This window comes from Phodopus roborovskii, unplaced genomic scaffold, assembly GCF_943737965.1.
Source record: "Phodopus roborovskii unplaced genomic scaffold, PHOROB, whole genome shotgun sequence".
NCBI lineage: Eukaryota > Metazoa > Chordata > Mammalia > Rodentia > Cricetidae > Phodopus > Phodopus roborovskii.
The window spans coordinates 5,287,871-5,307,341 of NW_026125540.1; the positions used below are offsets into that span (position 1 = coordinate 5,287,871).

The 19,471-nt window shown below is 44.6% G+C and overlaps 1 protein-coding gene across 1 annotated transcript in view; it reads right to left on the reverse strand.

Annotated features, from left to right (window-relative positions):
* Positions 1-663: 663 nt before the first annotated feature.
* The window catches only part of Setd7 (SET domain containing 7, histone lysine methyltransferase), a 38,351-nt gene continuing 19,543 nt past the window's right edge, over positions 664-19,471 (reverse strand). Inside the window, exons 4-8 of the mRNA XM_051176910.1 lie at positions 14,119-14,308; positions 11,564-11,645; positions 7,657-7,774; positions 5,442-5,599; positions 664-1,603 (exon numbers count right to left, since the gene is read on the reverse strand). Coding sequence (XP_051032867.1) covers positions 1,423-1,603; positions 5,442-5,599; positions 7,657-7,774; positions 11,564-11,645; positions 14,119-14,308 — 729 coding nt within the window. The 3' untranslated portion in view covers positions 664-1,422. The remainder of the gene's footprint in view (positions 1,604-5,441; positions 5,600-7,656; positions 7,775-11,563; positions 11,646-14,118; positions 14,309-19,471) is intronic.

The window sequence follows — 19,471 nt, forward strand, 5'->3', positions numbered from 1 at the left end:
CCTCAAAAGCCTAAACCCATCCAGGCCACAGGTAGCCCTAGTGGCAGGCTTCAGCAACTGTTGTCCCCAGGCTTTCTGGTGATGGAGCGACACCCTGGGGGAGGAGTCCCCCAAATCCAGCATTCATTCAGAGCAATCCAGTTAGGTTACAGATTTAATGTGCTAAACTAAAAGAGTGGGCTTTTCTCTGTACTCCTGCAGTTGTGATTACATATGGCTTGTGCGGTGGCAATATGCTATTGATAGAAACTGCGCAGGTGTGAACTTGTGGCTTACAGAGCCTGGAAGCAGTTAAGTGCTAGGAGATCACTGTGGTGGACTGTGGTGGTGAGAAGCTTAGCTACAGATCTGATTTACACCCAGTGATCAGCATGTCTGTCTTCCTGGCACTGATTTTAAAGAGAATTCTGCATTCTGTGTTGGAATGCACATTGACTATCTTATTTTGAATTCCATGAGCTGTGTCACAAGCCAGACTGCACTAGGTTATGTACAATGAATGTGTACCCTAGGAGAAAAAATTGCCAGTACTACTAAATATACTGCAAAATTGCCACAATGACTGCTTAGAAAGACTAATTTTCCTCTCTTCTTCCTGAAAGTCTATCTTACAACTCTTTTGTAACTTAATGCAAACAAAGCAGATTCATTTCTTCTCACATCTGAAAGCAAAGATATCTTTGTTTACATGCGAGAATAATAAGTCTATAATAACAGTCTGGCCCTATGAGCCAGTTCTTTATATCAGGACATAAGAATGAAATGATAGAGAAAGAACCAGAGAGACCTGTACACTGCTATGAATGGAAAATCCGTTTGGAAGCTTTCTCTTGTAAAGGATAGCTAAGATAGGGAGTGAGGCTAGAGAAAAGACTCAAAGGACTGGGCTTCGGTTCACTAGAAGAGTAACAACAAAAACAAAGCCATTCTATCGCAAGATACAGATCAAAGGTTAAAAGGCAAATGACCCTACATTTATATAAAGATGTAATCGCTTCCAACCCTGCAGGTGGCAACATGCAAGGGTGATTGAACACCATTTGCAATGGCCATAGAAAACACATCATGGAAAAAAAACCATCGATGGAAAATGACTGAAGAATCCCATTTCCCTTTTTCAGCCTAATCATTTGGTATCTCTGAACGTGGTCCAGATTTAGACTGCAACCATCAAAGAACATCATGCTGTCTACAGTTTGACAGTACCTCTCAGTAGGGCGTTGCTGCAAGGCTAGCTAATTTTAAATCTGATATGAGTAATACAGTCAAACCTAGTTAGTATGCGAGAAAGTCGTTGCTAACGCGGGGTGAGAGGATGTGATGTCACAGCATGAACAGTCCCTGGTTGTCCCGTTGTCAGATAAATGTAGTGCATAGATCCAAGTTTCTATTCCAGGTCTCCAGACCCCAGGGCCAGGTCTCTCACTTTTGCTGGGTGGCCTGGAAGGCCTTCAGCTCCACCTGGTACCATTCAGGGGCTTCGGGCCCGCTCTTCCCTGGTGGGCTGTGGTCATAGCCATAGGCAACGGTCAGCTCTTCCTCAGCTTCCACGGCTCTCAGGGTGCGGATGCACTTGATAGGCCCAAAGCGAGGGTGGACAAACCTAGACATCAAGACGAGAAAGGTCATTATGGTGCCAAGATGGGACCTCAGTGGCAAAGAGGAGCATCTTGTCCACAGACACTGGTTGGGCATCACTCCTGTGTTCTCAGAGTATGGGTACAGTTCTGCTGGAGCTTGTAAGAGGCCCCAGCCCCAGATGCACTGGGTTAGAACACTACAGCAGGCTGGAGATGTAGCTCAGTTGGTAGAGTGCTGACTTAGCATTCTTGGGGTCCCTCAGTATTTCATAAACCAGGAATGGTGGTATATGCCTGACATCAGGGCACTTAGGAGGTGGGGCAGGAGAATCAGAAATGCAAGTTATCCTTGGCTTCATAATGAGTTTGAAGCCAACCTGGGATATATAATATCCTGTCTTAAAAATAAACCCAAAATCCCACAGAACACCCCAGACAGTGCACTGGCCTTGTCATATTTTATTTACTGTATTCATTTGTGTGTGTGTGTGTGTGTGTGTGTGTGTGTGTGTGTGTGCGTGCGCGCGTGTGTGTGTGTGCACAACATGATGCCACAGCACACGTTGGGGTCAGAGGACAACTTGCAGAAGTTGGTCCTTTCATTCTACTATATGGGTCCTGGGGATCAAACTCAGGTCTTCAGGCTTGATGACAAATTCCTCTACCTGTGGAGCCATTTTGCTAGACCCTGTCTGCATTTAGAGCCCCATGACGAATGTAAGACAGAGGTCACATCAGTTGGGAAGGAGCCAGCTTTAAATCAGATTGGTCTCTGTGGCCTGACGGGGCTAAGCATTTGGCTGTCTCCTCTGTTTGTGGAGGTAAGTGCCCTGACCATGCACTCAGGAATTCTTTGTTATTGGCTGAGGATATAGCTAGTGGTAGAGTACTTGCCTGGCATGTAGAAAGCCCTGGCTTTGATTGCCAGCACCACAAGATCACTATTCTGTATGTGTGCATATATGTACTTATACATGCATGTAGGTGTGTATCATCTATCTACTTACCTATCTATCTCATCTACCTGTGTATCTGTCTATAAACAGGTGTGATAATGTGAATGAAAATGGCTCCCATAGGCTCACAGGGAGTGACACTATTGGGAGATGTGGCCTTGTTGGAGAAAGTATATCAATGGGGTTTCAGAAGCCCAAGCCAGGCACAGTGTCTCTCTCTTCCTGCTGCATGTGAAATGAATGTGGAACTCTGAGCTGTCTCTCCAGCACCATGTCTACCTACATGCTGCCATGCTTTCTGCCGTGATGACAATGAACTAAACCTCTGAACCATAAGCCAGCTCCAATGAAATGTTTTCCTTTGTAAGATTTGCCATGGTCGTGGTGTTTCTTCACAGCAATAGAAACCCTAAGACAGAAGTGTATTATACTGTGTAGCTCTGGCTTGCCGGGAACTCACTAGGTAAACCAGGCTAGCTTTGAACACAGAGAGATTCACCTGCCTCTGCCTCCTGAGTGCCAAGATTAAAGACTTGAACTATCATGCCAGGCAGTTTTGTCTTTAAGTTGCCATGCTTCCTTATAATTGGTATGATATGATTTCAGTATGAAAATTAAATACTGTTCCTGAAATGGAGCGTTGATTAACTTTCTAGAAGATCTGCTGGGGTGGGGGAGGGGAGTCTGGTGTTGAAATTTGGGGCTTAAGACTTCTTTTCCAATGTTCTTGTAGCTTTATTCTCATGTTCATTGTCACTGGCTTCTTTTCATTGTGATGTGTTTTTTGTTGTTGTTTATTTTTGAATTTAATTATATATTTTGTTTTGTTATGTTTTTTCAAGACGGTGTTTCTCTGTGTGACCAGGCTGGCCTCAAACTCAAGATCCACCTGCCTCTGCCTCCCAGTGCTGGGATTAAGGAACTCATTCTCCTGCCTCTGGAGCTGGGGTTACAGGTAGGCATATCATCAGTTTGAATAGACAGAATAAAAAGAAAGAACTTGGTTTCAGGTGTTAAGGCTTGCCCAGGGCAATGGGTGTACACTGCCCTGGACCACTCTGTCTCCAGAGCTGAGGCCTGCCTGACTAGGAGTTCCTGAGGACTGAGATAAAACATGGAAGGCATCCAGAGTAGGGCTAGGGTACACAGGCAGAGTATGAATTTAGCATGTGTGAGGTCCTGGGTTCTATCTCTAACACAAGGAAGGAAGAAGAGAAGGAAGGAATGAGGGGAGGTAGGGAGAGCAGGACCCAGAATGAATGCTCAGAGGCCATGGCTATGGAAGTAGCAATGACCCCAAACCTGTGGGACCTTAGTTGACACATTACTATATTTACAGGTAGGGAAGTACTTGTGTGATTGTTCGCTGGGCACTTCATGCCAGCCTTCAGTGAAAGCAGCATGGAGAAATGCTGTTTCACTTATATTAATGCATACATTAACGCCAGTGACTTGAGGAAATATACATTTGGTTATTATTCAAGGAGTCATCACCCCACATAACTGAATTTTGGCCATGCTGAGCTTGCAAAACAATATACTAACAACAAAAGAAAGAAAACAGCCAGGCAGTAGAGGTATATGCCTTTAATCCCAGCATCCAGGAGGCAGGATCTCTGAGTCTGGGGCCAGCCTGTCCTACAAAGCAAGTTCCAGGACAGCCAGGGCTACACAGAGAAACCCTGTCTCGAACTTCCCCCCAAACAAACAAGCAGACAAGCAAACAACCAACCCCCCCCCCACCATCACCACCATAGAAAACAAACCAAAAAACCAAAAATAAAGCCTGCTGAGCAGAAACTGGTTTTGTACAACAAAAACTTCTCTTGTTTCCAGTTCTTTATTGCATTTGGGGGAAAAGCTGTCCTTGCAATGAAGTCACAGACAGGGTTGATTCGAATGAGGGGTCTGAGGATGGTTAGTTACAGGTATTAAGAGACCGTTGTTATGCCAGCACAGCTGAGAAGGAGCGTTAGCCAAATGCACACTAGCTGTGAAAGTCCTGCAGCCAATAACAGTGTCAGTTTCATCTCACAGGACACATGTCCTTGGCCATTTCAGCCAGCCCTTTAGAAGCAGCTGGAGCACCATTGCTTATTATTGGCTGCCAAGGAGAGCTAGTCACTGCCAGGACCATCTCAAGGACGAGTCTCAGGACATTTCCCATCAAGCTCCAGATCCTGGCAAGGTCTCAGATGGAATGCCCAGAGTGTGATCTTGCACAGAAGAGGGCTGAAGCTACTGCACCAAGCAGGGAAGAGATGCTCTATGACCACGCTACACTGCCATGTCTATTATGTGTGTGCACATGTGTATGCAGGTATGTCTGCACCAGTGTGTGCTGTGTGCATGCGTGTGTATGCGCGTGTGCACGTGTGTGTGTGTGTGTGTGTGTGTGTGTGTGTGTGTGTGTGTATATAGGCTAAAGGATAACTTCAGGTGGGGTCCTCAAACAGCATCCACCTTGGTTTGGGGACTGGGTCTCTCACTGTCTTGGAACTTCCTGGTTAGGCTGGCTGGCCAGTGGCCCAGGGAATCGTCCTGTTTCTGCCTCCTCAGTGCTCAGATTCTAACTGCCCTTTCCCACACTCAGCTTTTTATGTAGATGCTGGGTGGGGACTGAACTCAGGTCTTTATGCTGGTGCAGCAAACACTTGAATGATAACTCCTCCTTCCCTCCCCAGTCCTGCAATGTGATAAGGACAGCGATAAACAGCTACCATATTTCTATAACAGTTTTACTTTTGAAATTGCCTTTTCATCTTGCAGCTGGAAAGCAGGTCGTTTAGATATTGAACCTTAAATGACAAGGCTGAGGCTCATGGCAAAAGGACCACTTTTCCCATGTCACCCTGGGTCCTGGGCCCCTAGGCATAGATCCATCCAGTCACTAGCATCTACTTACATGTCATAGATGCAGTTTGGAGTGAAGGAGTGATTCGCCTTGTGTCCCAGTGAGGCACAGTACTTGGATACGTGGTTATAGGGCTCAGGCACATCAATGACTGTCTCCTCATCAAGGGAGAGAGTGTTCCCATTCAGGGCCCAGTCTCTGCTGTCAACCTGCAGAACACAGGGAAGTGGTGCTCGAGACCGCCTTTCTCACAGAAGCCCAAAGCACGGCAGAAGCCCTAGCTCACTTATCTTAGCACTTCATCGTTTGAGCACTGCAGACATGAAAGCCAGCCAAGACATCTTCCCCCACAAGGATGGTGCAACCAGACAGCTCAACTTACTGCTTATTGTATTTTCCTCGTTTTATATAGAAGAAAGGGTTTTGATTCTTTACAAAGACACACAAAAATATCAGAAAAACTTGAACTAAAAATAAATGAAGAACAGGCAGTTGAGATGGCTCAGTGCGTTCAGTTGCTAACTACCAAGACTGATGGACTGAGTGTTCAGTCCATAGAACCCACATGGTCAGAGGAGAGAACTGGCCCCTGGAAGTTGTCCTCTGACCTCTGCTCTTGATCCTCCAAATAAACAAATAAATAAATAAATATTTTGTTTTCTTGTTTTATTCCCCGAGAGAGAGTTTCTTTGTATAGTTCTGGCTGCCCTGGAACTCACTCTGTAGACCAGGCTGGCCTTGAACTTGGAGATCTGTGTGTCTCTGCCTCCCGAGTGCTGGGATTAAATGTGTGCGCACCAAAGCCTGGCCATTTTGTTTTATTTTTAAACTTGATTGTTTGGCTCACAAACATGAATTGTAGATGACTGTCGCACTGTCAGGAGGTTGAAAACGCCTGCTAGATTCACAAGTTCTACAAAATCATGATCCTTTTAATAAGAGCCATTAGGCTATTCTGCTCACCTCCCAATATCCAGAGCAATACAAAGAAACCCTGCCTTGAAAAACCACAAAAAATAAAATAAAAATAAAAAATAAATAAAATAAATAAAACAAAACAATCTCTCTTAAGTTTTCAGTAAACTCACAACTTTGTGTTAGGCTATGTCTGTAGTTATCCTTGGCCCTATGTAGCCTGTGGTTCCCAGGACGGACAACTCTCCTAAATAAACCAACCCTTCCTCCTATACATTACATTTATGTGTGACACTGTTAATAAACTGGGTAGCTGCCACAGGTAGCCGTATCAAACGTGAGGAAGGTCCCTTTAGGTCTCATGTAACCACATAACTCTGATAGGCTGTATGGAGTGTTGTTTGCTTTAAGTTGCTACTAGGTGTATAGCGGAATGTAAACTTCACTGTGTGCACAGGGCATGAGAAGCACCACACAGCAGATGCTAGTCTTACTCAAACTGTACATCTCATGTGCTTGCGATCTTGGGCAAATTGCTCAATCTCTCTAGGTTTCCATTTTCTCATCTGCAAAGTGTCTGAATGAAGAAGCATGGTTTAATATTTACAAGTCCAGAACTGTAAGAAGCCACACCTGACCTCATTTGATAGGTCGTAGGCAAAATGCAGACACAATAAAACTATAGACTAACTGCCTCCCAGCAAAATTTCATTTTGACTAGGGTCCCATTCCTAAAACGATTATGAAAATTATGAAAATGCAAATGTTTAAAAACAGCAGATTCCTAACATTTTTGGTCCCAGGCATTTCAGATAAGGGGTGCTCCACCTGTAATACCCCCTTATTCCAAGGCTACCCTTCTCTGCTGAGTGTCTCGGGCCTTCGGGAGGGCTGGTGAAGTGCGGCCACCTGTGTGGATGCCATCTGCTCCACCTGAGCATTTTGTTGTCTTTTTCTCTGCCAAGTTGCTTTGAATGTGTGACTAATTGGAACATTTCGTGGAACATTCTCTTATTATCCACAGGAATAAGTGGCAAATGCGGAGGCTTGATTTGAGCTATCAGCCATGAGCCTGAGACCTGTGCATGTATTAAAAGTGTGACCATGATTGTGCTGGAGGTTGCAGACTTGCCCCTAAACAGACACCAAGGAGTCAGCTACAAGGTGAGGAAACTTAACCAGAGCTATGAAGCTCTAAAATATGCCAAAGACTGTGTCTTAAAGGCAGAAGATATGTTTGGGGAAGCCAGAGAGCAACTTCAGTGTCCCTCCCCAAGGATTCTCCATGTTTGCTCTGCCGTTAGTTAAACTCTCTTATCAATTACGTTGACATTCACCTCTTTCCACTTACCTCTTGGTGTGTAATTCGGACTCCATTATAAAAAGACATAACAGTATTGGGTCCCACTGCTACCTTGGAAAATAGTCCTTCTCCAGCACTGGAGATGAGAGAGTCGGCAACATAAACCCTAAAATAAATAAATAACATGTGAATTTTCCAGTGTGATGTGTCACCCTTGATGTCAATCACTAAAATTCCATTATGGTTACTAAATCCCAAATGACAGTTCTCAATTATTCAACAAAGAAGGAAGGGAGGGTGAGAAATTAAACCATAGTATGTTGGCAACAGTAATGGAAGAAATAACTATTATCTCTTTAAGAGTTGTATTCAAAATAAACTCCACCACCTCCTTTAGATGTGGTAACTGGCTCAGGGTATCTGCCTCAGACTTGCTCAATCAGGAACTTGTTCTTTTTTTTTTTTTTTTTTTGGAGACAGGATTTCTCCAGTAACCCTGACTGTTCTGGAACTCACAGCATCTGTCTCCTGTCTCTGTGTGACAGAGCCTGGTGACAACCACCTGGTGATAACTAGGGATTTCTTAACCTGCCCAGTTTTATGTGGTGTTGGAAATCAAATCTAGGACTTTGTGAATGCATTCTATCAACTGAGCTCCATCCCCAGGCCTCAAATGTCTTCTCCAGGGGTAGAGGGATGGCTGCTCTTCCAGCATCTACAATGGCATCTCACAACCATCTGTAACTTCAGTTCTAGGGGTCTCATAGCTGGATCTCATGGGGGCATTTCCTCAACTGAGGTTCGTTCCTCTTTGATGACTTTAGCCTGTGTCAAACTGACCCACAAACCAGCCAGCACAGTACTTGATATTCCTTTTTAAAAAGAAGCTAGTGTTTATAGTTAATGACAAGAAAACATTTCCCAAAGTTTACTAACTCTGTGCTCAAATGTCTCAGATGACAGAGGAAGACTTGTTTAGTTAAATGCCAAGATATTTATACAAAATGACAATTAATGAGATATATCCAACAAGCATTTCTCAACAAAGGGGTTAAAGTAGAGGTTAGCTAACTACAGGTCAAATCTGACTGCTCCCCATTTTTGTTGATAAAGTTTTACTGAGGCAAAAGTTTTACTGATACATAGCTGCCTTCCCCAGTTTGTTTAAGACTGGCAAAGGAAGAGGCTGAGTCTGTGCAATAGATAACATAGGGTCTGGAGGCTCCCAAATTGTTACTTGATGTTCTTCCACAGAAAAAGGTTCCTAAACACTGCTTTATAAGAAAAGCATTCTGCCAGGTGGTGGCGCACACCTTTAATCCTAGTACTCAGGAGGCAGAGGCTGGTGGATCTGTGAGTTTGAGGACAGTCTGGTCTACAGAGTGAGTTCCATTACAGGCCCCAAAGCTACACAGAGAAACCCTGTCTCAACCTCCCCCTTAACTCCCCCACCAAAGAAAGAAAAGTGATGGGAGATGTCATTCTGTAAATATGTTTCTCTTATTGGTTAATGAATAAAGCCCTGTTGGCCAATAGGAAAGCAAGGTAGGCAGGACTAGGAGACAAGGAGGATTCTGGGAATTGTAGTGGGAGATTCAAAATGTAGAGACTTGAGAGAGAAGAGGTCCGGACCCTCTCTCTGGTAAGATAAGACCACATGGAAACACTTAGATTGATAGAAATGGGTTAATATTTAAGACAGAGCTAGCCAATAAGAAACTCTAGTAACAGGCCAACAACTTTATATCTAATACAGCGTCTCTATGTGTTATTTGGGACTCAAGTGGCTTTGGGACCAGGCTGGCGGGAAAACTACTCGTAACAAAATGGCACCTACAATGTGGGTACTAAGAACTTCCACTTAAAACTTGACAAAAGCTAAAAGGATTTTAAAACCAAAATAACAGAGACAAACAAGTCTTCTTGGTAGCAACATTTTCCTCGGTTGGGCTCTGTTTTGCTAGAGACAAAAGAGACTCGTGTGACTCCTTTAAGGGAGGTTTCCTGACTCAGCATAAGTGACAAACCCTACTAACAATTGGTGTGCACGAGGGCTGGCAATGGCAGTGATCACATCTCCAAGCTGGCAGCATGCTGCTGGATGGCAGTGTAGACCAAGGTGGTGAGCACAGCTCTCAGTGCTGGTGGTAAATGTACCCCCGACATTTTGGATAGACTGTAGCTAAAACAGCTGTGGCTTTCATTTTAGCAATGTTGTTTAGAAGATAAAAGATTCCTGGCCAGAAAAAGATAAAGATTTACAGTAAAGACAGATCCTTGGCTGTGGAATGGAGGTAATTAGACCTTATGTTCCCCCATCAAATCTTGCATCCCTTCATTTCTTCCTGCACTATGATGATGAGGTGGGCATCTGTAATTTTGGCTTATTTTATGGACTGGAAATCTGAATTATTGCTTCTAATTCTGCTCCTCTCTAGTGATAGAATGATACATGTTACTCTTTTGCCAGGTGACCTCATGACACTTCCTTCCGTGCACGTGGGTCATACATCCCCACCATGCTGACTTTGCCAGCAGAACATGGAAGAGGGCTCTGCTGCTGGGTCTCAGATGTTAAGAGACATGGCAAGTTTTTGCCTGTCTCTGCCAGTTTCTATTGTCTCCAGGAGAAGACTATACCTGGGAGCTGTTGTTTCTTTAGCCAGAGTCTTGGAATGAAGAGATGTGAAACAGACCTGAACCCAACTTGAATCCTGGAGCCCAGCCTAGTCCAGCTGAGCCTGGTGAAACCCAAGTAAAAATGGCTGAACCTAAGCCAACTCACAGAACCATGAGTATAACACAAAACACTGGCCTCTGTAAACAGCAAAGCTGTTTGAGAGTATTGTTATGCAGGATTTCACAACAGACTAGATTGATAGATACGGTTGGCCCTGTGGTGTTTTGGGGCAAACACAGAAGCTACTCTACACCCACTGGCCCTGAGCCAGAACCTCTCTTTAAAAATGAGGACATTCTCTCCCTGCCTGTGGCACTGTGGGATCAGTGCTGTCATATAGACCAGGCAGAGGCTTGTTTCTCAGATGGGAGCAGAAAGTAAACAAGAAGTAAGCCACGCCCCCTGGGGGCTGTACTTACTCAGGAGACCAGTAGAAAGAGAATAAGGAGAATTCTGGGCACTGAGAATCCACACTAGAGGGCAGCCATCCTTATAGGTTAGTTATGGAAAGGACAGACCTGACACGGAGGGATGCTTTTATGCTTGCCCTTATGAATAAACAAGCTTCTTTATATTCCAATGGTCAGGCTGTAGAGAAAGGGAGTTGTGCTGGAGGTGTAGGCTAGGCTTGAAAGACCTTTATGTTCCAGGGGTCAGGCTATACAGAAAGGGAGTTGTGCTGGAGGTGTAGGCTAGGCTTGAAAGAGCTTTATGTTCCAGGGGTCAGGCTATACAGAAAGGGAGTTGTGCTGGAGGTGTAGGCTAGGCCTGAAAGAACAAGGGTTGCTCCCCCAGAGGATTACAACATCAAGAACCCTGAGAGGGTCTGGAAGATGGCTTGGTGGGCAAAGGAGCCTGCTTGCAAGCTTGAGCCTTTCCCACATGGTAGAAGGGGAAAAAATGATTTAAACGTTGTTCTCTGATTTCTACATGCATGCTTCCCCAACCTCCCAAAGTCCTGAGAAAGGGTGTGACTGTCTGACCCAAAGCTTTACCTAGAGAGGTCATTCTAGGACGAAACACAAACCTGCTTGATAATGTAGAAACCTTCTGTGGACAGCTTCTATATAAAAATATAGTAAGTCTTCCTCAGAATACACAAATACTTCCTCAGAATACACAAATACTTCCTTGGAAGTGTGCCAAGGAAAAGTATTCATTACGGAGGGGTTTGGCTTGAGCAGGAGCCCAGCCTGATCAGAGAGCCGCAGAAGCTCAAGAGTGACCACCACCGGGGCATAAACAGTACAATGATTGCCACAAGGAAAGAGTTACCTCTCGGACTCATAAGGATCTGGAAGGAGGGCATCACTAGAGATGCAGGAGGAAGTCGATTTATCAAAGTGGTACACGGAACCTAAAAGGCAAACCAACATGTCAGTTTAGGTGCAGACGTGAGTTCCCAGCCACAGCATCAACCAAACAATCACAGGCACCATTCTGGTTATGCCAACTAGATCAGCAAAGTGGGCATTTGCCAGGTTTACTCTTTGATTATGTTTTCAAATCTCACCCCTTTTCTCTTTCCTTAGTGAGCTAGGTTCTTCCCGAGTTGCCCAGCCTGGCTTCTGGGCTGGGATTGCAGGCCCACATTTACTAGAACTCGTTTATTTAAGTTTTAATGTGTCACCACCAGACTTAACTCTTAAGATTCCTATTTGTTGATTTTCTTTTATTCAAATGTCTTGAAATATTCTTGTGTACTTAAAACTTTAAACAAAACGTGGTGTCACCCAATTTTCAGATTTCTCTGGTCAGAATACTCTGAACCTTGGTTTTTAAATTTCCTTGAAGTTTCTTCATACCGGACAGTAAAACATACAACCGAGCTCAGAAGGTGACTCCTTCAGTGAGAGTAAACTTGGCCTCACAGAAGTATGGAGAACAATGTTACTCTCCATGCCACAATAAGAGTCATTTGACACCAATAAATAAATAAATAAATAAATAAAGCCAGGCATTGGTGGTGCACAACTTTGATCCCAGCACTCGGGAGGCAGAGGCAGGGTGATCTCTGAGTTCAAGGCCAGCTGGTCTACAGAGGAAGTTTCATGATTATCCGGGCTACACAAAGAAACCCTGTCTCAAAAAATAAAACAAAACAAAAAATAAAACTATTGTAATGGGCTAGAGAGATGACTCAGTGGTTAAGAGCTCTTCTAGAGGACCTGGTACCCATTTCTATTCCCAGCATCCAATTGACAGCTCACATCTGATTGTCACTCCAGTTTCAGGGGATCCAACGCCCTGTTCTGGTCTCTGTGGGCACCAGGCATCTTTGACAGTCATCTCCGAATTTGCCACTATTTACTTGCTGGTGAGGCATAGTGGAACAGCAGGGGTTTAATTTAATTTTTAAAAAGAACTTCATTTTAGGATTAAATGAATTAATTTATACATGTGTCTCTGTGTTGGTATGAATGCCAGCACTATTGTGTGTGAAGATGACCTCTAAGGTTTTGTCCTCAGGTTCTGTTCACTTTGGTTATTTTATTTTGTTTTTTTTGAGACAGGTTTTTCTCTGTGTAGCCCTGGCTGTAGACCAGAGATCTGCCTGCCACTGCCTGCTGAGTGGGATTAAATGTGTACATTACCACAGCTCAGCCACCTTGTTTTTAGAGACAGGGTCTCTCAGCCTGTGGCTGGCCACCAGGCTCCAGGGATTTCCAGTGCCGTGGACATAGGTTTTAGAGACTAAACCCTGGCCTTTATGATTAGATGGTGAGCATTTTGTTGACTGAACTATCTCCCTAGGCCCTGGAATAACAGTAAATACACAGAAAAATACAAAGAAAGAAATACTGTTCCCACTGTTTCTCCTAAAGGTAACTTTTAAGAAGGGTTTCACATTCATTGTGTGTGTTCATGCATATGTGTGTTCACATACATGCATGCATGCTCTGTGTATGTGTGTGTGTGATGCATGTGTGAGGTCAGAGGTCAGCTTTCAGGAGTTGACTCCTCATTCACTATGTAGGTCCCTGAGAGTGAACTCAGGTTATCAGCCTTTGAATCAAGATCCTACAGCTGAAGAGCAATCTCCAGCTTAATCAGCTATAAAGTTTATATAGATTTTGAAGTCTTTCTCATTTGATTCTTACATAAAAATGATGGCTCCATGTTTTAGAGAGAGAGAGAGACAATGTTTTCATTGCCTGACACTGGTTTCATTGCCTGTCATTTCTTAGTCCTGTACCTTCTTAGAGTCACCCATGGATGCCTTCTCAGGGGACTTCTTAGCATCCCCCACTGAAGCACGTACTATACTTTCTCTGTCTCACACTTGGGGGGCTTTGTCATGTAACTTGCAACATAAATGGGGGAAGTTCCAGGGTGAGGCTTCAGGAGGCACAACTGATATCTGTTTATGTGCTGACACATCTGTGGTCCATGGTCCATTATGAGAAAACACTGCCCAAAGCCTCTGTGCCTTCAGAGGGGCCCAGGGTAAAACACAGACCAGCTTAGACTAGCTGAACCTAGGGATGCAGCAGACCTGTTTATGCTGCCATAAACAGGGAGGAGCTGAGGGGTCTGGGTTTTTTTTGTTTTGTTAAAATGGGCTCCACAGAGAAAAAAGGAACCCTTTTTGAAGGGTGATGGTGGTGCACACCTTTAATTCCAGCACTAGGGAAACACAGGCAGGGAGTTCTCTGTGAGTTCAAGGCCAGCCTGGTGTACAGAGTGAGTTCCAAGATAACCTGGGCTACACAGAGAAACCCTGTCTTGAAAAACAAATCAAAAAGAGGGGGAAGGAGAAGGGGAAGGAGGAAGAGGAGGAGGAGGAGAAGGAGAAACTTCTTTAATCTGTCACCCACTGGACAACTCACTTCCAGATGTCAGTTCAAAGTGTGGCCTCCCTTCTTCGGTGGCCATGAGGGTGGCCAGTTTCCCTTCAATCATCTCTCCATCAATAAATTTTCCATAGAGCGCAGTCCTCTGATCAGGGTAGACATAGGCTATCTTCTCTCCAGTCATCTCCCCATCTTCATTGACTTCCCCGACTAGGCTGCCTCCATCCTGGTGGGAGAAACCATAACCACGGATATTATGTAAAATATTCATCTATAGAGTGCAAGTTCAAGAAGTTTGTTTTCTGCAATGCCCCCCCCAGAAGAACACTGACAGTAATGGTGTAAGAATCCAGAGCTTTTGATAAGAGGGAGAGCTCCTTGTGCCTCTGCAGGTAGCTCCTCTGCCACAGGCAAACACACTTTTGGAATGTTCTATGCACTGGGACATGCATGCCTCATTTAGATGAGGAGACTGAAGTGTACCATTCTAGCTTGGTGTGTTATCTAAGAAACAAACACATTACACTCAGAACAGACTTGCATACAGTTAAGGGAAATATAATTAAGCACACACCTGTAATATGTTAAGGGAAATATATTACAGGATAACTATGTTACAAATATATTACAGCACACATCCTATAATCTTAGCACTATGGAGGCAGAGGTAAGCGGATCTCTAATTTCTGTGAGTTTGAGGCCAGCCTTATCTTTCCAGGGCATCCAGGACACATAGAAAGACAAACAAATAAAAGACAAACTTCAGTTAAAATGTACTTTCTTTTTTCTTTCTTTTTTTTGCAGTACTGGGGTAAACCCAGAGCCCAGGACCTTGTAGGATTGTATACGCTAAACACTCTCCCTCTGAGCCAAAGTATGCCTTTAAACGTACTTACGAATTAATTTGGTCTACCCGAGTAAAAATAGAATTGCTTGCATTTTCTAAGAGGTAAACAAAGGCCCTTGTCTTTCCACATAAGTTCTTTCTTTCATTCTTCACCTTCGGCTCTCCAGTCTCCCTCCCAGAGAAGAGCCAGCTAAGTCCTGCTCAGTGCCAAGGTCACAGGGTGTTATGTTCCTGTATGTGCGCATGTGTCTGCACGGGTGAGCACGAGCCGTGGCGCATGCGTGGAGGTCAGAGGACAACTTACAGAAGTCAGTTCTCTCCTCCCATCGGGTGGACCCCAGGGGACCGGTCATATAGCCAGGCTTAGTGCAGACACCCTTACTCCTCCCCCGGAAGTCTAAGTCCTTTGTGAGCTTGCTGAACAATTTGAAACCATGGCGCTTTAGATAGCTTGGTTCATGTCCTCACTCAAGTATCTGGGAACAGCTACTCAAGGCAGCAATTCGGGGTGACCCTCAGTGCTGCACACTGAGACAGGAATAAGTGACATTACACACGCACACAATTTGCATAGCTCGCCACCATAAACTAAATTTATAAGCTAAACTAAAATTCAGAACTTTTGAAGGAAAATCACAGCATTATTTTTCATGGCAGAAAGCGCAGTAGGGTGACAATTGTTCTTCTGAAGTTAATGCTTGCTGATGCGGTGTAAATGGGTATGATCTTTCTGTGTGATCTGCCTTCAAAGTGTTAGAACACATGTACTTCTTACATGCCATAACAAACAGAGGCCACCACATTCCTGCTCATTTGAAACGGAAGTCTGTGTTTAGGGCCTCTCACCTTTCCCCTCAAAAGTTGAATTTATTCCTTTGGACTGACAAAATAGAAATCCTTTGGTTTTCTAAAGGAGTTATGAATCTTTTAAAATAAAAAAAAGTGCATTGGAAATAAAAAATCAAAACAGAACAAAGGGGCGTAGCGGGGCTGCTGCTGCTGTGTTTGGTAAAGCCCTTGGCTAGCACGCACCAGGTCCTGGGTTTGAATCTCAGCACTACACAACCTGGGTGTGGTGGTGACACCTATAACCCCAGCATTTAGAGACGGGTCAGAGGTTTAGGGTCATCCTCAGCTACACAGCACAGTGAGACCAGCCTGGGCCACACAAGACAGTCTCAAAAACCAAAATATCAACAGCAAAACTTCTGTATCGCTGTTCTTAGAGTGATCCTATAAATGTGATAGGGAGAATGGTTCTGTTTTTCTTGCCGTATCACAAATGTGGCCCACCTGCTCTATCAAGGAGTATTGGGGAGAGGCCATTGCCTTGTTTCTTCTGCTCACTGGCTCCCCCTTTGGGAAGGAGGCGTCACTGTGATTGGTGAGAAGGCAGGTCACAGGCTTCCTCTGCTGGGTGGGGATTAACAAGATGAAGGCTGCTTGTCGTGTCCAGTCTCACTTTTCACCCTGTCCTGGGTTCCTAGGCACTTCCCTGTCAAACCCAGGAAGGCCCTTGCCCCTCAAGAGAAGCGTTTTCTTATGTATGCCGGCACACCGGAAGAGGGCATCAAATCTTATTATTGTGAGCCACCATATGGTTGCTAGGAATTGAACTTAGGGCCACTGGAAGAGCAGCCACTGCTCTTAACTGTTGAGCCATCTCTCCAGCCTGCTATAGAAAAACTTTAGCAGTGCTTTAACAGCAGGAGGGACCAAGAAGCCTCCACCATGCCTCCAATCCAAAGTTATTACAATGAAAACCAGCAACTCAGTCCCTGACACTAATGTCTATTTCCTTATTGATTCAGACTCCAGACAGCAGAGGGGTGCAATCAGCCCCTTCCACTGTCATCAGATACCACACTTACAGCAGGTGCCATCGACTATTCTGAAAGCTAGTTATTTCTCAATGCTTTCTTCCCAAGTGGTATTTGATCAGACCACAGGGAAAAATGTTCCTATAGCAGCTGATAGGCGCCTGTACTCCAGTGACTGGGCCCCACCTGTGTAGCTGCAGCAGTACTTATTGGACACAGGGTTATTAAAAGAGGGAGGGAGGGAGAGAGAGAGAGAGAGAGAGAGAGAGAGAGAGAGAGAGAGAGAGAGATGAGGTCAGGCAGCGGTGGCGCACGCCTTTAATCCCAGCATTCGGGAGGCAGAGATAGGTGGATCTCTGTGAGTTTGAAGCCAGCCTGGTCTACAGAGTGAGTTCCAGGTTCCAGGAAAGCCTCCAAAGCTAAAGAGAAATGCTGTCTTGAGAAAGAGAGAGAGAGAGAGAGAGAGAGAGAGAGAGAGAGGTGTGAGCTGACATGTTGGGAACACGGGGGGGGGGCGCCTGGGAAGCAGGGTTTGGGGGCATATGATGAAGGCATGTATGAAATTGTCAAAGAACACAAAACATTCTCTAAAAACGTCGCTGTATAAGTTTTAAAATTTGGCTCCAGTCAGTGAGATGAATGCAAGAAATGGCCTCAGTGTACCTTGGATCTCATACAGGACTTTGGTTGATCCTAGACAGAAGTAAAATGACAGGGCGTGGGAGTCTCTGGGAATTCCTGTTTCGTCTCTCTCTCATCCTCTGCCTACACAGGACTTCACTCCTTCTCTGACAACTTTCTCTCTCAAATGTCAGCAGCTCCCCAGCACAGGCAGCATGGTCTCAGCCTGGCCACTCAGGAAGCCCACTCTCAGCCTTCTGGACCTGTCCGTCTACTTGTCTGCTTCTACCTAGACAGTCACCTAAATGACATCTGAAAGATGAGAGCTGACCAAGAGGAGACCTAAATGTTTGGGGCAAGTCTTAGACAAAGATTAACTACATTCTTTCCTTAGAGCACAGTCTCTTTTTGAAATTCTTTGTGTGTGTGTGTGTGTATGTGTGTGTGTACCTAGTGTGGATACTGAGATCCAAACTCCAGTCCTTAAGACAGATCAGCAGCCGTTCTTAATCGCTGAGCCATTTCCCCAGACTCAAACTCCCAGGTTTAAGCCCTCTGTCTCAGGCTCTCCTAGTAGCTGGGTCCACAGGTGCATAAGCACAATTGTGTTTTCTGGGCACAGTGGTATGGGTGCCTTTAATCCTAGCACTAGGGAGGCAAAGGTAGGTGGATGCCTGGGAGTTCTAGGCCACACTGGTCTACACAGTGAGCTCCAGGACAGCCAGGACTATGTAGAAAATCCCTGTCTCAAAAATAAATTTAAAAACTGTATTTGGATGACATTGGACGTCCTACTCTGTGTCAGTGCCTTAGTCCCTTGAGGCAGGGTCTCACTGAACTTGGAGGTGTGTCAGCCTCAGATCCTCAGTAAGAGTATTGTGAGTGCATAAGTGACCAAGCCAGGCTTTTCACTTGGTTTCCAAGGATTTGAACTCAGGTCCTCATATTTGTAGCAAGTGTTCTTATCTGATGAACCACCTAAACAGTTCCTAAAGAATAGTAATGTGGGGCTGCAGAGATGGCTCAGTGCTGCTCTTATCCAGGTCCTAAGTTCGATTCCCAGAAACCACATGGTGGCTCACAACCATCTATAGTGAGATATTATGCCCTTTTCTGGCATTAAGTTGTTCATGCAGATAGAGCACTCATATACATAAAATAAATAAATGTTTTTTTGAAAAAAGTGCAAGTACAAATGCTGTGTATGTTTTAAAATAGAACAATAATAATGTGAGCTGGTGAGATGGCTCCGTGAGGGGGTTGGGATGGGGAAAGGTGCCTGCTGCATAGGACTGGGGACTGAGCTCAAGCCCCAGAACCTAAGGAAAGGTAAGGAAAGAGAGCAGATTCTACAAATTACCCTCAGATCGCCACCAGACATGCATGTGACACATGCATCCCCACATGCCAAGCACACTCATACACAAATAATAAGTAAACAATTCGTAAGTACATTTGCTAGGGTTTACTTTTCTTGTTTTACATGTAATATCTTTTTTTTGGGGGGGGGGACAGAGTTTTACTATGTAGCCCAGACTGACCTCAAACTCTATAGGTTGTTGAGGCTAACCTTGAACTCCTGATCATCTGGAGGGGGCACCATTCTCAAATGCTGGGATTTCAGGCAAGCACCACTGTGCATAGCCTCTTCTTAATAATTCAGAGTAAGCAAAAAGGTATTTTCAGTTAAGCTCTGGACATGATAAAACAGTAAACAAAGTACATCTGAAGGTTTATTCTTTTCAAAACACAGTTTTAAATTCATCAACAACAGATGGAGTATTTGAAATGCAAACAAAAGTTATTAATTCCCAGCCACAGGCTTTGCCATATCTATTTGCTGTAGTTAACTCAAAACCAGCGCTGTTTCCCAACACTTAAAGGCAAGTTAGGTTAAATCATCTTAACGCAAGCAATACAATCTATGACACACCTTCATAGTGAGGGGACTATAAAAATCCAGCTGCAGTGGTGTAGTGACTCCAAAAAGGATTCAGTCTCACTATAAGAGACTAGATAAAATTAAGCAACAGCTGGGTGGGGTGGTGCATGCCTTTAATATCAACACTTAGAGGCAGAGGCAGGTGGATCTCTAGGAGTA